The sequence below is a fragment of the Drosophila subobscura genome, chromosome E, assembly GCF_008121235.1.
Source record: "Drosophila subobscura isolate 14011-0131.10 chromosome E, UCBerk_Dsub_1.0, whole genome shotgun sequence".
Classification (NCBI taxonomy): domain Eukaryota; kingdom Metazoa; phylum Arthropoda; class Insecta; order Diptera; family Drosophilidae; genus Drosophila; species Drosophila subobscura.
In genome coordinates this window covers 13,222,364-13,237,786 of record NC_048531.1, presented here as the reverse complement: position 1 = coordinate 13,237,786, position 15,423 = coordinate 13,222,364, and the positions used below count along the sequence as shown (strand labels likewise).

At 48.7% G+C, this 15,423-nt stretch overlaps 1 protein-coding gene across 2 annotated transcripts in view; it reads right to left on the bottom strand.

The window, feature by feature from the left end:
* LOC117889730 (protein prickle) overlaps nucleotides 1-15,423 on the bottom strand; it is a 48,155-nt gene that overhangs the window by 13,314 nt on the left and 19,418 nt on the right. The window contains exon 1 of one of the 2 annotated variants that reach the window (XM_034794151.1): nucleotides 14,046-14,532. The exons of the other annotated variant lie outside the window; for it this stretch is intronic. Coding sequence (XP_034650042.1) covers nucleotides 14,046-14,284 — 239 coding nt within the window. The 5' untranslated portion in view covers nucleotides 14,285-14,532. Of the gene's footprint in view, nucleotides 1-14,045; nucleotides 14,533-15,423 lie in introns of those variants that run through there. 2 annotated transcript variants of the gene reach the window in all.

The window sequence follows — 15,423 nt, the reverse complement described above, 5'->3', positions numbered from 1 at the left end:
TCATCCGCAGCATCATCTCCATCCTCACGATTAGCTTCATCATCATCGAAGCTAATTGAGTTGTGGCTGTGCCGCTGCCTGCCTGCCTGCCTGCTGCCTGCCAGTTTGTTGCTTAAGTCTTTTGTTTTGGGGCTCCACAAAGCAAATCCTTTTGCATACTAAATCAAAGCCCTTAAATGTGCATAGAAATACATTCGCGAGTGGAAGTAGGAAATGTCATGCGGCACAAACAATCGCTGGCCATAATTCATAAGCTGCGTGCCTGCCACAACAATAAGCTGGGAGGAGGCGGAGCAGGAGGAGGAGCAGGCTGCCTCCGATATTTGCATGGCATTATGCAAAATCATGACATGAAAGCGGAGCTCTGGTGCAGAGCCACGGCAGGAGGCAGGAGGCAGGAGGCAGAAGGGGAGTGTGTGCAGCCAGCGATACCTGAACGGACGCACAAAGGCCTCTGGTAAATCACACTTTGGCAGTTGTCGCTTGTTTACCGCCGCAACAGCACACAAAATGGCCATGGCCAAAGAGGGGCAATGCGGCGGATGCGTAACCCGAGCCAAGCGACGCTGCCTGCGAGGTGAGTGATGCGTAGAGCTGCAGCAGCCGCCTGGAGTGGAGTGGAGTGGAGTGGAGTGCACACAGCGGCTGTCGCGGCACACTGGGGCAAGGTGTGATCACAAATGGAATGCACACAGAGCCAGGGCAGAGTCGGGACAGAGTTGGGGCTGTGTTTTCTGTGTTAAATGCAAATTGAAAAGTGCAGCGGGGCGAGCAGGCACTGGGAACTATCAGAGGTAATTCCGTTGATGGTGGGAACGCAGCCCAACGGAACCCAAGGAAGTTGTTGCGGGGGAGCTGCGTGGGAGAGCGCTGGCAGAGCGATGGGAAGGCAGGGAGCTCTGAGCTCCATTAGTGCCCGTTGCGGGGTGTTTGCTGTGAGTTTGATGCGGCAATTGGCAGCGCTAAAGGAAGTGATTTTGGTGCAGAAATTGTGATGGAAAGGAGCTAAAAGGCAGGCATATTCCACACATATTCTGGCTCCTTTTCCCTACTCCATCGCTGACACTCTGGCACCACTGTGCTCTGCCTTCGGGGGTTTCAGTTTCAGTGGCTGCCAAGACAAGAAGACAAGTTCCCCGGCCCCGCAGCCCCCTGGGCACTCGTCTGTCTGTGGCTGGAGGTTCGCTGTCGCCTGTCTCCTCTGCCGCGTGTACTTTGCGGCTGCTCCGACGGGAGTTTCGGCTCCACAGCACACGCAACGTGTGTTCATTGACTTCTGCTCTTAGGCTTCAGTTTCAGCTGCTCCTTGGCTGCCGGGGATCTCGGGATCGCTGTGCTCCTGCGGGTAATCAATCATTAGGCGACCGTGGCCAGAGGCAGCTCAAATTGTGCATTTAAATTGTCAGCAGCAGCGGGAGCAGCATCCCAAATGCTGAAAAGGAAAAGGGCTCTGGCTCGGCTTGACAAATGCGTTTGCCGAGCTGCCGGGGCGGAAGGTTACTCACTCATTGGACTCCTGCTGCGTGGCGGGGCCAGCTCCTGTGGCCACTTCCGCTCGTGGCTCCGTGTCCAGCTCGTTGAAAGTGAAACTGATATCGTGGGGATCCTTAAACGGCTTCATGCTGCGCGGTAAACTGCGTTGCCGCAGGCTCAGGTTCAGGAACCGCAGATCGCCGATGGTCAGAGGTTGCAGCGCCGACGCTGCGGGTGGCGTGAGGCGCGCTGGCAGCGGCGGGGGCACAGGACGTGGCTGCTTTTGCTTGGGCGGCAGCGCGGGCTTGGCTGGCTCCTGCTGCTGCTGCTGCTCCTGCTGCTGCTCCTGCGGGGCTTCCTCTTCCTGCTCGATGATCTCCAGCACTTGTGCCGTGACCTCTGCTGTCTCCTGCTGCAGCTCAGCGTAGTATCTGGCAATGCTCTCGGTGGCCTCCAGCGGACTGTACTGCTTGCCCCTGCCCCTGCCACCGCCTCTTACCAGATCCCCCAGATGATCCGCGTCTATGTCCAGGCCCAAGAGAAAGGGATCATCGAGCACGGTCACACGGGCATTCCGTTGGGTCAGCTCTGGCTTCTCCCTCTCCCTCTCCTTCTCCCTCTCCCGCTCCTGCCTGCTCTCCCCTCGGACGTGGGCTCTGAGCGAGCGGAGCAGCTTTTTGCTGCGTCGCGGCGAGGTGCACAGCGGAAAGAGTGGGCGAGCAGCAGCTCCAGCTCCAGCTGCAGCTCCTCCTCCTGGCTGCCTGTTGCTATCTCCTGCCAGATCAATGCCATCGTCCGCATCTTCGGCGGCATCTAATTGCGCAGCGATAAGATCACCAGCCACCGTGTCGTACTCCTGTCCCTGTCCCTGGCCCTGGTCCGAGCCTGCCTCATTGTTGGTGGCTCCGTGGGCCAGCCGCTGGGCCGCTGCCTTGCTATAGAGCTGTCGATAATATTTCTGCTGGTCGCCGTACAAGAAGCAGACGCGCCACCATTGTTTGCATGCCAGCAAATTGGCGGTACGTGGCACCATCGCTGGCTCCATGCTGCCCGTGGCAGCTCCAGTCGCTGCTGCTGCTGCTGCCCCTGCCGCATCTCCCGGCACCGCTGACAGGCTGCTCATGTTGCTTATTATTATTGTTCTTCCAGCGGGCGAGACGCCGTAATTATTTCTCAGTTCTCAGTTCTCAGTTGCCTTTTCTTGTTAGCGTTGACATTATCCTGGCTGCCGCCTCCTTCCCCCTTCCTCCTTCTGCTGTCTCCTTTTTGTGTGCTTTTTGCTACAATTTATTTGGGTACTTTTTAAGCTGTGTTTTTTGTGCTGTTTACAATTTATTGCAGCTTTTTGTGCCTTTTATTTTAGTTTTAGCTTTGCTTTTCTTTCGATTTGTTTATCCTTTTTTTTGTATGTCCCAAATTAACTATTTTTATGCGACATTTAAGTGGTTTAACAGATTCCATTTGCTTCCATTTGGGACATTTTCCAGCCGCACTTCAAACGCTACACACATTTTTCCTTGCAACTTTCACAACAACAAAAACAACAACAAAAACACTTTGATCGATGGGCCATAATTTGGAGCCCAAACGAGCTGGAAATAAGGCCAAAACCAGCACTTTCCCCGAGCAAAAAATGAAGAGAAATTTAGGCATCAAATCTGCTTGCAAATCAACAACCAAATCCAGACAAAATTCCACAAAAAAACCATCGAAAATCCAAGCAGAAGTCCAGCCCAAAATCAGGCAGAACTGAAGCAACATTTTGTGCGCAGTGCGAAAATTGGTAGCTGCGTTGTGGCCTTAATGGTGATGGCAGCAGCCAAGGCAGAAAGCAAATAGCAAATGGCAAAGTGTTTTTGCCACGTCTTAGCAGCAGGCAGCGTAATGGCAGGGCCAGGCCAGGCCAGAGCTGGAAGCTGATGATGATGATGATTCAGGCATCAGCCATCAGGCGATTAGAGACGCCTCTAATAAAGACACAAGCCACAAGACACGTAGATAGATGCGCAGATAGAAGCGTGGAGCTGCCAGCGAATGGATGTGCCAAGTGCGAGCTGGAGAGGTGCAAAACTGCAGAAGTGCAACTGCAATGCGAGGCGGCGATGCCCTTGTCAGATAATAATAACTTCATCTTCATCATCATCAGCGGCAGGAGGAGCGGCACAGCGAATGGGCAGTGGCAGCATCAGCTTTGAGTGCCTTTGGAGCCACGCCAGCCATTATCCAACCCGAGAGCCAAGTGAGAGCTGCCTTAATCTGCGTTTAGCTCAGCTTTTGGAGGCTCCCAGGCACCAAGCAGTCAAAGGAGCAACAGCAGGGACTGGCTGTCAATCAAAAGTGGAGGCAATATTCAATAGATTAGCAGAGGCAAGATCCAGATCAAAGATCAGACACGAAATGGCAGCAGGCAGAGCGAGAGAGAACTTTGGGAAGAGCTTCCCAGGCAGCAGCCAACAGCTGGGAGACATTCCACGCATTCCAGTTCACCTTTTTCTAATTGAATTCTAAGGCAAAGCAAATGCAGCAAACTCATAACTGGAGAGCGCAAACTGGGCTGAAGCTGATGTTTCCAGTTGCCAGCAAGTCGCTGTGTGTGGGGCACGCGATCTGCGGCCAGAACTGCAGTTGGAGCCGAGATCTGTCGGTGAGTGGCAGGCAACGGCGGGTGTGATTAGTGCCCAATGAGTGGGCAAGTGGCAGTGCTCATGGGAACGAAACCAGTTTACAGAGAAGAAGACAAATAAGCGGCACTCGAGTGCATGATTCACAAGGAGAGCAGCACACAGCCTCAGTTGCAGTCAAAGTCAAAGTCGAAGTCGAAGACTTCAGCTCTTGCGGCGATTAAAACGCGATCACACAATAATCATAAAAAATAAAGCAACGCAAAGAGTGGAGTCCAAATGCTCAAACAAAGACTTCCGGCGATGGATGGACGGGTGGATGGATGGCACAAAGAGCAGCCTCTGATGGAAACTCTAGGCTAAAGCTCTGGCGGAGACTCATGTGGAGCCTCCCAGCCGCTTGTGCAGCATCTGCTGGTGCCGCTGACGAGTGTCGGGCGAAGTTGATGCCGCCGGGCACCGTTAGTATTTATTGCTGCCTGTTCGTACATGTGTAAGTGCCACCGATCGATGCCACCGATCGATCGCTCCTTCGATTGAATATCTCTGGCTGTCGCATAATTTATGGCCGAAGGAAATTGCTGCTCGCGCTAATGCGCAGCCTGCGCAGCGGCTGACCCACTGGCAGTGATGGAAACTCAAGCTGACTGGCGACACTCGATTGAGTCGGCTAACGGCTCCACAGATTTGCATACGAGTCAGCCACAACAGCAGCAAATCAAGCAAAAAACATCTGCGACAGTGACTTTTGCGGATTTCTATTGATTTTTAATGATTTTTATTGATTTGTTTCCCCATTTGTTTGTATTTTTAGACATTATTTTTGACTGCTTTTTGTTGATTTTTGTTGATTTACTTTTCGTTATATTTTAGCCCCAATTATTCCATATTTGATTCAACAGTTTTTGCTTTTATTTTGCCTTCTTCCGACACATTATTCTCAGCTGATTTTTACTACAGATTGAGGTTGCCTTTTAGTTGTGTTTTTAGTTATTATTTTTGATTGATTTTTAGTGATTTTCTTTGGTTTATCTTTTAGTTCCATTTATTCACATTCTATTTACAGGTTTTGCATTTATTTTGCGCTTTAGTTTGACTGATTTGCTCTTGCTTTTACTGCATTTATTTTGCTTTGATTTATTTGTATTTTTCCCCAGTTTTGGCTCGGTTTTGTTTGCATTTTCAGTCATCAATCCTCTGCTGCAATTACCCCTCAACTACTGCCCGCTCTCCCTCCTCCAGCCGTGCTTTTGGCAGCCTTTTATTGCCGTCACATTTGCGCAGTTTTCCAGTTTTCATTGCCAGCGGCTGGCAAACTCGCGTGGAAAATGGCAGACAGGCGCTGCAATTAATTTTATGGCTATTTATGCAGATTTTTTGCTCGCTGCTGCGGCGGCAATGGCAACTTTAATTTACAGGAATGTGGGTTAAAAAAAGGTCAATTGCTTTGTCTTGGTTTACTTTTCATTGGAATTGGATTCGGCTGCCCCCCGCACAACGGTTCCACCTTTTGTTGTTCCCACTCGAGGTGCCGCCAAGAGGCTTTTCTTTTGCTTTTGATCTGAGCTCAAAGTGGTGTTATCAAGAATCCCATTCAGCGCTGAATCTGGCATATCTGTGGACTTATCACTGTTGGGTTAAGTGGTTTAGAAAGCCGCCGCAGAGGCGGCATGACAGCTCACTCCGAGTGGCAGCTTGCAGCATCAGATTGTGGCTGCAACTGTAAAATGTCATAATTTATTATGCAGTCTGATGGCCCAATGGCAGCAGTATTAACATGCGATAAACAATGAGAAATATGCGTTTAATGGCGGGGCAGCCGAGACAGTGTTGCGGCTGAGTTCTTTCCGGCTCTGGCATTACGTGGGGCAGGCAGGCAGCCAGTGGGGCGTGGCAGGCAGTGCTGCTGATGTCTCACTTGTGCAGACAGCGCCCGCTAATGGATTAACTTGTTTGTCTGTTTTATGCTGGAATTTCCTTTTAGATTTGCCAAAAGCAGCGCCTGGCCCCTCTGCCGCTTCTCATAATTACACAGCTTTGGCTTTGGCTGTGGCTTTGGCTGCGTGGAACTTGGTGGCGAGCCTAGAACTAGTTTTGGCCTTTAATGAGGCGGCTTTGTCCGCGGCTCTCGATAACAATCTAACGCCTCTCCTCTCCCGACTCCAGTTTCGAGTGTTAAATGCCTTTTGTCTGCTCTGCGTATTGATTGCCCATTAATGGGAATTTGTCATTCCTGGTCATTCCCAGGGAGTTGAAACTTTAATTGCAAATACACGAAACCCGAACGCAGACACGCCTCCTCCTCCTCCTCCTCCTCCTCCCCGCTGGCTGTGTCTGTGCCTGTGTTGTGGGCGTGTTTGCCGCGCTAATCTGTGGCAGCAGCGACTGCGTGTTAAATGTCAAATGCAATCAAAACAGCGTCGCGGAAAAGGAAACGCCAACGAGCGTTTGCTCCATTTTCCACGAGGCAAAACCCGTTCGGGGAGTCGCTCCTCGCGGCTTATCGCCGTGGCAGATGTTTGGCGGCAAGCTAACGCGAAGCGACAGAATGACAGATCAAATTGGGATTTTTGCCTATCTATCTAATCATTGCTGAGGCTGGCACAAGAGTCCAACTTTACTTATGACTTCCCGACTGGACTGGGGAGGCAAAAACAGTCACACGCAATGTCTGTGCGCCGTTCGTTAATAGTTCATTAATTGTCCATGCAAATGTGGAGGGAAACACACAGAAAACATGTGTAATAAATATGCAAATGAGTGAGTGCCAAGAGGAACACCTTGGGGCTGTCTCTCCTCTCTTTTCTCTACAGTTTGTTGACCCTTCTCTCCCCCCTTTGTACCTTTGTCATGCTAACGACACAAACTCTTGATAACTGTAAAGCGGCAGCCAATCTATTCCACACATTCCACAGCCGAGAAGATTCTTTGCGTTTTTCGGTTTTTCCTCGCTCCAGCAATTCCCGAGCGGCTGTCGCTCTGTCTCTCAAGTGGAAACTAACAAATTAACACGCCAGTTAGTTAGAGGCGTCGATTTGGGTTAAGCAGCAGCAGCAGCAGCAGCAGTCGCAGCAGCAACCAAAGTGAGGGAGAAAGTTGCTGCAGTCGGAGTTGCCCATAATTGAGACAACTTGTTGCCAGCCACAAACGCGGCACAACGCGGCATAACGCCATAAACAACAGTTTTTCTTTCGTTAGTGCCGCCGGCGGCTATCCGTACATAATTACGAAGAATTTCTTAATAAAGGCAAACAAATCAAAAGCAAAAGCTAAAGCAAAAGCAAAGTTTGTGCAAAAATTGATTAGCGGGGAGCTGGCTGCAGCTCTACCACACTGCCTCCGTCTCCAGCTTGAGCCGCCACGCTGCCTCTCCCACTGGTTGTAATCTCAGCTGGTGCCATAAAATATTATGGCAAATTGTGGGTTGCCGTTTCGGCATTCGAATGTTTATGGCTGTGTGTATCCGATGCAAGGAATTCACTTGAAATTGCCATCGGTCGAGCATTAAATTTAAATTGGCATGTCAAGCAATTAGAAATCAAAGATAAATTCTGATCAAAAGCCCACACACGCAACACACACACACACACTCGATCGAGTCAAATGTCTCTTGTCAAATGAGGTGTTTTTTTTTACCATTTTAAACCCATGTCGGCTGCCCACACGGACACGTATCGGGACTCAAATGCTAACAAGCCATTGTTGACACATTGCCCAGGCCATGTACGTAAGTCAATTCCATTACAATCGTCCGTTTGGTTATGGCTTTGGTTGCTGGGTGGCACTGCCTCTTCTAGCCTGGCTAATTGGACCAAGAGAAGTAGAGAAAGCCTCGACTCGGTAATCAATTTTTGTTTTGGTTTTTTCCTATTCTCTTTTATGGGCAGACAAGTAATGTGTGTAAGTTGGAGCATGTTTTATGGGCTCGCAAGCCTATTTGGTTATGACTTCATTCCGCGATGCTGTTAGGCTGGCGAAAGTGCACAGCGCAGCGCAGTGGCGATCAAAATTTAACGCATCTAAATAAATCAAATGAAGTGCTGCGAGTGGCTGGTCGCTCCGGTCATCAAGTTCGTTGCTCAACTCTAGCGTTTGCTGTCGGCACTCACTCACTACCACACACACACCTTGACGCACACACACACACACACACACACTCCCACTACGCTCGAATGATTCTGAATCTGTGATAAAAGCCATAAAAATATTATGCTGCGGCCGGCCGAGCCCGCTGCCTGTGCCTCGCATATCAAATCGCACTCGAATTTCATTCGATTTTTAATGTAATTTTATTGTTGCTGCTGCATCGGTATCTGTATCTGTGTATCCGTAACGTTTGAAATGCGCTGGTGACAATGGCTGGAGCTGGGTCTGGGCCTGGCCCTGGTCGCACCTCACTCGACACTTGGAGCGGCCTATCCACTGGCGGCTTTGCCTTCACTGTGGAGCCCGTAGCCCGGCTCTTTGCATAATCGAACGCTTTGCGTCGTCGTTCCCTTGGGGATTGGGCACTGAGATCACTTTTTGTGATCCTTTTTTCGCACTTCACTCACACTGGGCACGGACACACACTGCGATATGGATCGCTGGGATTATGGCGAATTTTTGTGTAAAACTCGATGGGCCGATTTTTTGTTGTCAGCTGCTGCTTAAATTGATGTTGTTTTTTGAGTGCACTTTGCACCGATCTGGTAGGAGAACGGTAAATGACAGATCTGGCGCAAGATAACATGAACCGAAATCGACATCGACATCAACGGCGCGACCCGAACGTGCCACGGAATGAACGAAAGAACAGAGCAAACCACCGGTCGATGGAGGTACGAAGCGCACGGCAACAGGTGTAAACTTGGATTGGCTGAGTGTACGCTGGCAAGCACAAGGCGGATCATGAGAGACGAGAGAGAGGCGCTCTCTGTGGATCGTATTTGGGGATGCTTGTGCGCAGAGAGCGAGCAATGCTTTGGGTAGGAATTTCAAGCTACGGAAGTGGTCGCATTAAACAGTCCCAGTCTACATACATTTAAACCATAAATGTTGCTTACCACTTTTTATATGCAAAAGATATTCCCAAATATCTGATCTATCTTGGCAAAAACTTGTTTCGTGAACTGACTTCATCCCAGAAGTATGTTACAGTGTCTATGGAAGGTAATGCGGAACTGCCTGCCTGTGGATCGCGTTTATTTAGGTATTGAGTGATTTTTTCTACACTTAAATACCCCTCGAGAGTTTTCGCCTATGAAGAATGGCTTCCCCATCATTCTAAGAGTTTTTCAACTGCCCGGCGCTCTTGTACTTGAGAAGCCATTCAAAAATAAACATAGTTACTTCCTATAAACAAAAAATGAACAACAGTGAACCTCGAACTTAATGCAGAACTTTAATTGAGTTTTTGTTGTGTTGAGTGAGTTTACTTATCTCAAAAGCATTCGCACTCCAAGCAAGAGAGCAACGCGCGGAGAGAGTCTAACTCAAATTTGCGTTACAAGCTACTCTCTCTCTCTCTCTCGTTTGCTTGTGGAGCGCGTTGGGTGGATCTTGAATAGCCAGCGCAGCCCAGCGGTGTGCTACAGTTTTAGAAGTACAAGGCTGCAAGCGATTTAGTTGTTTGCATATAGAATACATTTATTTGTAATAAAACCTTATAAATGTGTCCGGGAAGTATCAATTAAAATCGAACAAACAATTATAGATTTGTGCTGCAAAATATGTGCTTAAATAGCCAACATTAATATTTATCAATTTCTTTGCCTGAGAAATGTGAAGTTTGTGTAGAATGTAAGTTTTACGTCGCGCCATAACATGTAGACGTGCATAGTTCCCAAATTCGACGCCTTGGACTTCTTGATCGTGGCGCCACTGAGCAATGCAGTGCACCGTGGAATCTCGCACTTGAGAGTGTCATCGGCTGCAGTGGCTGGCCCCCTCCTGCTGCTTGAGACATTAAACCGTGACAAAAAGCGCGTATGTCAACCGTGTTAGCCATGTGAGGGGTTCAAGGCTAATGCCTTGAGTTGGTCATGTTAGTTGGTCAGCAAAGTCAGCCAGCCACATGCGTTTGCCGGTCACAAGATCATTAGGCCCGGACCCCCACCCAGGCGGAGCATGACATTAGGCCCTCAATGCGGTCTCTGGGCTAATTAGATGCCAAGCGTGGAGCGTAGTGAGAGCGGAAATGCCTTTTTTGTTGCACTCAGAGACCTGCGATGCTCTTTATGCTTTTATGATTTTATGATTTATGGAGCGGCGGGGCCAGTGCGTGGCTCTGGCCGTGTGAAGCTCCCGAGGTGCCGGCAGTCGCTTTACGAGTACCGGCTGTGGTGGGGGGGCAGTGGCAATGGAAAACTGAAAATTCCAAATGCAATTAGCCAAAGCCAAAGCCTAATTAGGCAACCAAATGAATTCGTTATGTGTGCCGCAGCTGGGCCTGGAACTGAACTCAGAGCTGGGATCAGCGGCAGGACCTTCTCCTGGCTGCTATCACAAAATCAATTTGGCTAATTGCAAAGCATAATGACCTCGTTTGCTGCCACATTTCGTGAGACACCCAAACGTCAACACGCCAGGCAGCAGAATTGGGAACGTCAAAGGGAGCTGCCTTCAGGCTGCAGACAACTTTTTGACACGCCAACTCAGGGCAGGGGGTTGGGCAGGGGGTTGGGACTGGGGGGTTGTATCGTTTATTAGTGAAATAAAATAAGCCCCAAAGTGTCATCAAATCAATGCAAACTAGCGCACAGGCATCGAGGCAGAGGCCAAAGGGGAAAACAAACTTTTTCCCGGGCAACATTTGCCGCCATTAAAGGGGGTCGGGTCGGGCAGCCTGCTGTCTCGGACTTCTTCGAAAAATGGGCAATTCGATTGGCCCATTAAAGGCCATAATAATGGGCAAAGTTAGCGCCACAGCACAGGGTCACAGGTGTGTCCCACAGGGCATGGAAATAGTTTTTCCTTTTGCCCATTTTCGGCTAATAGATTTCTGCGCTGATGTGTCCCAAATCAATGGCAAGTCCCCGAAGATTGCTGAAGTTCTTTTTGTACGAATTTTTAAAGAGTTTTTCCCTTAGTTTGTAGCCCACTAAAGTGCAATTTATGAGCTCTACTTTGGTGCTGTGCTAATTCGCTAACAATCGGCCGCTGAAATAAGTATCCAAAATGTGTGCCTCGTGTGACAAGTCATCGTAATTTCCATGCTTTCCATGTTTGAATTGGAGTTTCCCCTTTGCCATTTACCTCATTGGGTCTCCAATGACATTGACGTGCCGCCTTCACACAATTCACAATTCACAAATGTTGAATGTTGCCATTGCGACGGCCAAAGAGAAAGGAATCCTTACCTAAAACGAGACGCAGAGAGAGAGGGAGAAATATGAAATTGATTTATGTACGAGTCATGTGCAAAATTAACAACAACCGAAATAACTGTAGGCCAGAACCAGAGCCTTATTTATGATGCTTCGAGGGTACATTAATTATGTCATCTGCGGTTAGGGCCAAGATAGCAATAGAGGGGCAGCAGGCAGTGTCTTTCATGTGGGTAGGGTTTGGGGCTGAGGGCTAAAGGCTTCTGGCATAAGTTCGTCCTCGTTCGCTCAACAGAAAGAGCCCCCAAAGACGAGCACACAAGCCCAAGTTGGCCGAGCGAAACAAAGCCATATCAATTACCCAGGCAACCGACAATACGGAGCACAACACACAAAGTAATTTAGAGCCGAATGAGTGTGGACCAAAGTAGAGTGGAGTATCCGTATCCTGGCCAAGAACAAAAGGCCACAGACCGCAGCAGAGGCAAGCTCTGAGACTCTCTGCGACTGTTGTTGTGCGGAAATGCACTGTGCATTGTTACCAATTTCAATGCTCATCATTATTATGGCCAGACGGGGGCTGTGGCTGGGGGCACTGGAAGCTCTCCCGGAGTGCAGTGCAGTGCTCCATGTGTTCCAGCTACGTGCCGGGCGAAATGCAATCAACATATTGTAATTCAGAAATGCATATTGAGAACGTGCAAAGAGATACTCCACAGCCAGTCCTCTTCCCCTTTCCCCTTTCCTCCCTGTTGCACTTAACGGCCCGGCGGATAAAAACAAAACGAAGCCAAAGCAAGCAACCGGCAAAGACATTGTTGCGGCATCAAGTGCATCCCGTGGCAAGATGCAAAATCTGGCAGCGTTTGCATTTTGATTTCCCATTTCGCGTGCTCTCAAGTAACGCATTTATTATTTACCAGAAAAAGCAACAGCAGCAGCAGCAGGCAGGCAGGCAGGCAACAAAAGGAGGCATGCAGCAACCGGCAGACTGCAACTCAATTTCGCAGACTCATGCTGCAGTTGTCAACGCCAACGACGACGAAGACACTTGTAGAGGAGCTGTAGCTGGGCCCCCACACCACTTGTCCGCCAGCTGCATGTTGCATACCACTTGGTGTTGACAGTGAGACAACAGCCACAGCCACAGCCACAGCAACTTGCAACTCTCGACTCTGGTTGCTGCAGACTGCCAGACGGCCAGACAGCGCCAACTGTCGAGTGAGGACTGATGGACTGATGGACAGACAGCCGACAATCTGTTGATGCTCTATCGATACGTGGGTTTTTTCGGGTGAAAACCCACCAAGAATTACGGGTAAATCTATGATCCGAGTTGTAATCAGAGCGGAGCTGCTGATACGTAAATATAATGGAAATATTTATTATATTGCCAGAGATTATGTCTTCCTTCGCTTGGGTTTACCCATTAAAATAGTATAAAAAGCGGGGATCTTAGGGTATGCGACTAAGGAATACCCTCTGAGCTGCTTTTAGCTATAAAAATGCCAAATGTTGCACAAATATCACAAGCAAGGGACAAGTTCTGGTACAAATATTGTGTCTAAACATAATCCAATCAATGCCTGCCACTCCATAAGGTATCTACTCTTGCCCACACTCGATTTCCAGGGTATGTGTGCGCCAAACACAATTTAATTTCCTTCGGTTAGTGGCTGCTTGTAATGCAAAATGTGAATGACGCCCATAATAATCAAATTTTTATTGAATGAATTGCTGGCTGTAAAAATGCGCAAATTATTTGTCAAGCGTCGAGGCCAAATCCATTGAGATTGTCAGCGGTGTGAGAGGGGTGCGGGATGCGGGGAGGGGCATGTTGTAGTGGTCCAACCAGATCGGCCATCGCTTGTGTGGCCATAAAAAGTGCGTTACAAATAACTGCACTTTTATTGAATGGCACCGGCACCGGCTCCAGCGTCTGCAGCAGCAGCAGCTGCCTTGGACCGTTACAGACAGAGACAGCAGCAGCAGCCAAAGCTCCTAGCAGCAGCCCAAGCACAGGCCTAGCTCTCGCTCTCCCTCTCCCTCTAGCTCCATGTTCATGTCCAAACTCCACTCGAATTGAGCGCCGATCGCGCTGATTTGAGCTAATTGCTGTGCAATTTGTGAGCGCAGCAGCAAAATGGAATGCTGCGCTGTCAAATCAATGCAGCAGCAAAGCACTTAATTAAAAGTTATTGAAAGCCAATGTATGGCCAAATGTATATGCAAAAACTGCACTTTTAATTGCATAAACATGTTGCACGGGAGACACAAGTGTTGCGGGGACACTGAGACATAAATGAGGCAGAAAACAGAAGAGAAAAGAGAGCAGAAGAGCAACGCAACGTTTGGAATTAGATCTTAAGTAAATTATGGCATAATCTGATTGGATAATGTTAATCTTAAATCTTTACTTATTTGTGGACAGCTCATTAAGCTAAGCTGAGAAAATTCCATTGAAGATAGAGACTGCAGACATGGGAAGCACCATAAAAAGCTGCACCAAAAAGCTCATTCACTTTCTCATTTTGTTTTATGTCTTCATTTGGTGACACTTAGGTTTAAAAACATAAAAGAGAATACTCCGAAACTACTCTTACTTTCCCGCAGTGTAGTTTACAACTTCCTCTTTGATATTTACCTCACTTCGGCCGACTTGATGATGGCCTTTGGCGGTGCATCCCAGTAGTTGGGCGCGGGTGGCACCCATTGGCGCAGCACTTGATAGTTGCCCTCCAGCAGGGCCATGCCCTCGATAACCTCCTCATCCGAGTCGCCATCATTATGTGGTGGTGCATCATTGGTGCCGGCATTATTGTTGCTCAAATGATGATTTTGGCTATCGCTTGGGGCATGCAAATTATCCAACGAATCGTTCATTGTTTTTTTTTTGGCGCCGCTTTCACTGGAGGAGGTCACTTTGTGGCCGTTGGGATAATATTTTGTGGGTAAACAAAGATGCGCATTGCCATTTGCGCTGACTCACACGCACGCGGCGCTGGGAGAGAGACACGTCACACGCACACACACACACACACGCGCACAGAAACACCGACACAAAGGAGAACTATTCCTTGAGAGAGAGCAACTAAAAGAAGAAGCAGCTGGAGCCGCGTAGCAAACAATAACAAAGACAGTCAGCCGGCTTCGGGCACACAAGAAATTTCTCTCTGTTGCTGTTGAGATTTTGCCTTTTTTAACACGATTTCGATTTGGGTTTTTGCCACAGGAAATATTTTTAATAATATTTATTCAATTAAACTGTTTTAAACGGAGTGTTACTACGACGAACGACAGACGGAAGGTCGCGCGCGCTGCTCTCCGCTCGCGTTGCACTCACGGATTGTTCTTCCTTCTAATCGGCGAAAATGTTCGTTGCGTTTGTTTTGGCACCCAAAATTGACGGCCACGGCGAAAAACACATCGCACAAAGGCAAGCACACACACACACACACACACACACACACAGCTGTACGTGAGGGGTTAATATCTGGCATTCGCTTTTGCATCCCTTGTCGATGGCAAAGAACTCGCCACCGTTTCGCCTCGCGTCCTTGAGTCGCCAGCCACCTCGTCGCTGTTTCAGTTTCAGTTTTGGTCGCTGTCTCGCCTTGTGTTACCGTTCTTCTGCCCTTTTTTTAATGCATTTGCGAGTGTGTCTGTGTGTGTGTGTGTGTGTAAAATAAGGGTTTGTAATGTAATGTTTTTATGTCTGATTTCGGTTTTGAAGCGATTGTATGGGGTGGCAGGAGGCAGGCGGCGGAAAGCAGTGGGAGGGCTCTGTGTTCAATGCACGTATATTGTTGAAATTATGTAGCCAAAGAGAGAGGGCACAAAGTGCTAGCATAAGGGGGGAGGTGGAGTGGTAGTTGTGTGCCTGAGTGTGAGTGTTCACCTTTTGAAGCTCTTGAATTGAGTTCGGATTGGATTGGCACAGTGCTTGGGAAACATTGGTAGAATGCAGAATGCTGTTTGTAGTTTAATATCTGATTAGTAATCGGAATAAAAGAAAATAAATC